We start from the raw sequence: 6303 nt of genomic DNA, 5'->3' as shown, positions 1-6303 counted from the left end.
ATAATCTGTTTATGTGCTTCTTATATAAATTTTTTAGTGCTGTCAGTGTTAATCTCTTTAAAATGATGTTAACGCCATGACCGCATTAATGCGGCAAATCTCAGTTAGCGAGTTAAGGTGGATCTCCCCGTGCGTGGGGCTGCACGGCATCAACGTGTTGACGAGCTAACCACGCTAACGCATTGATGCCATGCAGCTCTATGCACGGGGCGATCCACTTTAACTCGCTGAGATTTGCCGCATTAATGCGGACAGCACTAAAAAAATTTGGAACAGAATAAATGGACCCTTGCAGAGCAATAGCAATTCATGTTTACGTAGTTCAAACGTGTATAATAAAAGATATTATCTTCTACTTTTTTATAATAGAATATTATTTTATTGCATCTCCATGAGCTTTGTGCATTACATTGTTTGTTTTTAGAATCTGTTATTGCATGGTAAAAAAAACCAAAAAAAAAACCTTTATGACCATTGTGAAGACATAGTATATACAAGATTATGCAAGATGTGTTGTTGTGGAGAAACCACCGTACACTTCCCTGTGATGGCTTAGTATTGTGCAAGCATAATACGTGCCTTGGTGGTTGATGAAACAGTGTCTCTGGCTGCACTGTGCTGTGCTGCAGGTTTGATATTAAAACTAAAATTAATGCCAGTGAGTTAAGAACCTTTTGGAAGGACCCTCATTTAAAGAACACCTCATAAATAAGACGTTAAAGGTTGAGTAGCAATATAGAGAAAAGCAAAAGTCATTTCACAGTCTGCTTGTATTTCATCAAATGTGATGGAAAGAGCACAAAGGAGAAAAACAGAACTCGTGCTGGTGATGATGTTGGTGAGAACATAAACCAAAGACAGACAGATACAGACAACTGAGGAAAACATGCCCAGAATGCACCTTTCAGGATAACAGTGACCCATGGAGCTAAGTGGGACTAAGAGATCCTCCAACATCTTTCAGCTATTGTGAGCACTCAGCTATCTCTGCCCTGAACTCAGATTGTACAGGGGGAACATCTTTTGAACAGTGCCTATCACCATGTTCTTCCTGAAGGTATCTGTGGTGAAATAATACGCAATGGGGTTAAGCACTGTGTTTAGACAAGCCACCACCAGGCTGTAGCGGTATGCAGCCAACATGGGGTGCATACCGCTACAAGTTCTAGAGGTTATAGGCTCTCTGTGCAGGGAGAGGACAACTAGGGTAGCATGGTATGGAGAGAAACTGAATAGGAAAATAAGCAGACTTGTAGCAATCATCCTCCGGATCTTTCTGCTGTTCAGCAGATTTGTCTGAGCCACAGTGCTTTTTTGAACAGTATGAACCAATATCCAGGAGCATACTAGCATAATTGCTAAAGGGAGCCCAAACCCCAGAAATAAAGTGGAAAAAACTACTGCTGGTTGTGTGGCATAAACCGGTGGGTTATCAAAGCAATGTTTAGTAACATTTAAAGAAACATTTTCACGCTTGAGGATGTAGATTGGCACACTTGGACCAAAGGACAGTATCCACACTCCAAGACAAATCAACCATGACTTCTGTCTTGCTCTCTGAATTCTTGTAGACATAGGAAAGCTGACAGCGACACAGCGGTCAAAGCAAATACAAGCGAGGAATAAGATGCTCCCATACATGTTGGCCTTCAGGATCAAGCCAAGGCAATCACACAACACCAGAGGAATGCCTTCTAATCCAAGGTGGTAGTAGATTCTCACTGGCAATGTGAGGATGAGTAAAAAGTCCGCCACGGTCAGGTTGGTCATGTAGACAACTGTTGGGGATCTGGATTTGATTTGACAAAAAAAAAATACCAGAGCTATAACATTCAAAGTAAGACCCACGATGAAGATGAAGGAGTACAAGCACACGTGGATGATGTCGAAGTGGTTCGTACTGTCATTGGTGCAGGTAGTGGTGTTGCTGATGGACATCGTGACCTGTGAGAAAGCAGAAAAAATAATGCATGAAAAAAACAGGTTTGTTGCAGGTTTAAGTATCAAAGAACAATTCATGTTCAGCTCAGATGTCGTCAATCAAATAACTGTAACTTATGTCATGTCAACATAAAGCTTCTTTGATTACTGCGGCAGCAATGTTACAAACTACTATCTCAGCTGGGAAACAGTCAAAGAAGCACACGCTGATCAGAACCATAAGTGAAGCAGCTCACTGAAGTGACTACACACAGTCACACACAGTTCTGAATTGGTGTAAGAAAGACAAACTGTCAGACTCCAACCTGATTCACCAAATCGAAACTGGACTTAAAACGAATCACAGTGAAGCTGGAATTACTGAAGCCGTCGTCAGGTCTAAGTCTTTGCAATATGTTAGTGATTAAAACAGACCTCGCCCTCGCACAGCTTCATACCACTGAAGGGACACTACAAGGATGATTGAGCTCTATCATTGGCTATTTGCTGGGTGGGCTGAAATCACATTCAGGTTACCCACAGAAGAGGCTCCGCAGTCAAAGCTTCTAGTACCAGTATTAGTAGCTCAGGAAGATAGGGTGGCAGAGGAGCCAATCACTGGCTTCAATGTGACTGAACACATGTTAGAGAGGGGAATAGAGCCGCCTCGTGCTGTGAAGGAGGATGTTAGCACAGTATTCTCCACTGACTGTAAGAAAGCGGAAGTCTTTTTAAAGGTGAGTTTGTTAGGAGCAACTCAGGCGGACCCCAGCAGCAGATCACAGTACGCATTTAGCTAGAGTGTAAATGACTTATCTACAGTGACAGAGTAACAATAACAGTTCTGGGATTGCAGGGATAACTGGCGGAGGACTTGAACGGTCTATGGGAAGAAAAGGGAGCAGAGATTACTGAGTGGACACTAGACTTGTAGTCAAGACCGCCTAAACCAAGACAATACCAAGACCACAAAGTATCGAGACCAAAACCAAGACCAAGACAAAGTCGAGACAAGACCAAGGCCACGTAAAAGTGGTCTCGAGACTGGTATCGAGACCAAGACAGGTCTTAAGACATCCAACTCTAGTGGACACGGAGAGAGGAAGACGAGGGTTGTGTGAGGTAATAGAGTTGGAGAGCTTATTTGTCACGAGTTTGGTAGAAGGCTCGGGCAGTGGTAGTGAGGAGCTGGGGGCTGAGGCGAGAAGAGTGCATGCTGGTGGCAGCACAGGCAGATGGGCGTGGCCAGTTCCCCTTCTCCAGCACAGCAGCAGAAGGTAAGACAGCTTTTGAGGGAGGAGATTGACATGTTTGCACCCAATGGTTTTTCTTACAGCACCTCCTTCTCAAAACTCCACCTCTCCTCTCCTGCCTGCTCACCCTCTCAGCCTCTCTGCATGACTCCGAGGAATTTGGACTCAGTGTATCCCTCTCATTTGAGTAAATTATGGTTGTGGAGAGATTACTCGAAAATGATGCATGGACTAATTCTCCTGTCTTCCTTCCCCCAGACCATATCTGTTCCTCGAGTCACAGTCCACTGGCTTCACTTAAACCCTCACCACCATATGGCCCAAGTGTGTGCATGTGTTTAACTGAGAACATGCAACTCAGTCCTGCTCTCTTGCCTGTTCTCGTCTAGGCCTTGCACTTGCACTTAGTCTGCATGCCTCCAGTTTAACCATTCATAACAGAACAGCACATCATGCTGCGTGTACGCACAGGAAATAAAAATCTGGAGTCTGGCAAAGCTGTTTCCACAGGGTGCAATCGTGGAAAAATAATCCCCCTCTGTGGAGTTTTTGCTACATAATCTGTAAAAGCTGTACTCAAAAGGCATTGTAGCTCCAACAGTACATACACAGTATAAACTTATTGCTTCACTAACACGTTATCAGGAAAGATAGCACTTTAAATGGCATATGTCCTTAAGTAGTTTGGGAGGACGAATGTAAAACAGTCTATCACATATGTTGCCATGCATATCCCCCAACCTACTCAAATATGTATGTGAGAAAAGAAATGAATGGACATGATGAAAAATTAGTCGTCCTATGTATTCTTTTGTTACAAGATCCCAAATCCACCATAAGAGCCTATTGCAGAGTACTTAAAAGTACTTCTAATGTTACCTTTCATAATTACACATCATACAAGTGCTCTGGGTTTACAGCTCATTCACTGTAACATTTCCATTTGGTTATAACAAATAGCTGAAAAGTCATTGGCTACCTGGAAGATTTTAGCTGAGAGCTTGTAAATGAAAATCCACGTTTGGCCAAATGTTGCGCTTTACTTTAGTTTACTGGGTTTTTGTTTTTTTGACAATTTGTAAAACATTTCACACCATGAAGACATGCAAAGGTACAACAGTATCTCTGTTTCTAAACATTATTTGTGTATGTTTGAAATAACATGAAATAGTCAGTGCATTTTCAAACCAGTACATTTCTTTCAGTTTCATGTCGTTCACACAGACTAAGGTAAGGACAGGAAGATACACAAATAACATTCCCCACAATTTTCTGGTTTGGTTTTACCCTCTGTAGAGCTGAGTGACAAGTACTAAAATAGTGTTAAATAGTATAAAATAGTGTTTAAAGGTAATTTGTAAATGAGCTGATAGTGTGAGTTTTACCTGTTTGATGATTAAATTTATAAAGATCCAGTGGAAGCAGAAGAAGAGCACTTCTGTGTTGAGCTGATATCTTTGCCACAAGGCAGCTTCCTGTGCTGACATTGGTCAGCTTCTCTCTGCTCAGTTTTCACACGTGTGTGTGGTACGAATACTTTCTTTACATTTTCTGTACGTGTTATGGAAATGTATCCACACACAGTCTGTAGTTTGCTCTCATATCGTTATTGTTTGTGTAAACATAAACAAAATTAATTATGTTACAAATGTTATTGGGTCATCTCCAAGCAGATCTAAAAATCTTTGTATTAAAATAAAAATGACTATTTTCTAAATTCAAAGTCATGTGACAAAACAGACGAGGCTCGTTGTCTTTTTTAAGTTTTAGTTATTATTGACTGGCTTACATGAATAATGCTGAGCTTGATTTACTTCTAGCTTGATGTTAAATTTACATCATATTTATATCTTAGAAGAGAGATCCCTCTAGAGGCGAGCAAATCACCCGGGTTCTGTTCATCTGGATGTTGGAGGAAACATCAGTGGAACAAACCTTTCTTCAGTCACAGCTGACAGGATGTTACCCCAACCTTCCCCAAACCCCAACTAACAGTGACCCTGAGAGGTCAAGTGGACTGCAACTTAAGAAAACAACAGCAAATAGAAAAAAGCTGCAAAAGAACACAAAACACAACGGAAACAGGAAAAAACACAAAACAAGCCCCAAAACTGGCATCGTTTTGGGGCTACATAGTTCTACAGTGGCAGAACTATGTAGATGTAAATGTGACTGAAGGAGCAGAACAAGTGTCAGGCTTAAAGAGTGTTTCAGTATTAGACATGCTGTGGCATATTAACATATTAATCTGTAGAGTTTAATTCGGCTCTCTCGTGTTTGTCAAATATTTTCACTATGTAAAAAGAAATTTTTTAATTCAAGTTTCTTTTGTTTTTTCTCTTTTTCTGCTGTTTTTTTTAAAATCGTCAAACACGTGACCTTTCATCAGAGTCGGATATCAACCACACACAAAACTGCATGTCAGGATCCAGACTGGCTGGTCCTCCTCCTCCTATCAACCCTCCCACATATCTGACTTCCTGAGTGGGCCGTAGTTCTTCCCACAGTTCTTCAAATCAGTGAGGAAGAGCGCGACGGTGCGAACGACTGAGTCTGCAGACAGTTTATGTAGGAGGCTCGTCGCACACCCTCCTGTACACGCTGAGTCTGCAGAGTTCTGCTTTTCACCAAGTGTCCACATTTTCAAGTTTACAGATAAAATGTTCATGTTTGTGTTTTAGCTCTCATGGGTCCTCAGATGCAGCTAAAGGTGGGGCTTTAACAAATCACCCCTTCAAAGGAGTTCTCTTTAACTCATCGATCCTTGCTTCTTTGATATCGAGTCCTCTAAAGGTCAACAGCACTAAATGTTTAAAAAAGAAAATGTATTTTCTCATCACGAGCCCTAAGTCAGCTGAGTCACATGTCACAGATGCACCTCCATGCATTTGTGTTGATAACACACTGATAACAAGCTGTGGGTCTGTGTGAGGGTACGTCGATGATTTTGATCTTTTCAGAGAAGAATTTGTCTTTGGGCTGTGGAAATGACTTTAACCAGACACGAGCAGATACATGTAGCTTCAGGCTCACCTGTTTGTTTAGCTGTATGTCCGAGACTAACTTCACATGTGGGACAGAAAAGTTTGTTTCTTCGTCTTTAATCCATTACATCGTTTCAAAACCCAGC

The 6303-nt window shown here is 41.6% G+C and overlaps 1 protein-coding gene across 1 annotated transcript; it reads right to left on the bottom strand.

The window, feature by feature from the left end:
- Window positions 1–420: 420 nt before the first annotated feature.
- On the bottom strand, window positions 421–4676 carry LOC113011804 (lysophosphatidic acid receptor 6). Its single transcript, XM_026151571.1, has 2 exons — window positions 4559–4676; window positions 421–1944 (listed from the first exon to the last, which is right to left on the bottom strand). Exons 1-2 carry the CDS (start codon window positions 4658–4660, stop codon window positions 982–984), a joined length of 1065 nt encoding a protein of 354 aa, XP_026007356.1. The 5' UTR covers window positions 4661–4676; the 3' UTR covers window positions 421–981.
- Between the last annotated feature and the right edge of the window lie 1627 nt (window positions 4677–6303).

This window comes from Astatotilapia calliptera, chromosome 3 (assembly GCF_900246225.1).
Source record: "Astatotilapia calliptera chromosome 3, fAstCal1.2, whole genome shotgun sequence".
NCBI lineage: Eukaryota > Metazoa > Chordata > Actinopteri > Cichliformes > Cichlidae > Astatotilapia > Astatotilapia calliptera.
The sequence above is the reverse complement of the archived record's forward strand: the minus strand, read 5'-3'. Positions and strand labels throughout refer to the sequence as shown.

Coding starts and splice junctions, on each gene's coding strand:
- LOC113011804 (XM_026151571.1), bottom strand. CDS start 4,660: ATGTCAGCACAGGAAGCTGCCTTGTGGCAAAGATATCAGCTCAACACA. Junction 1,945..4,558: donor TAAATTTAATCATCAAACAG/GTAAAACTCACA, acceptor GCTTTCTCACAG/GTCACGATGTCCATCAGCAA.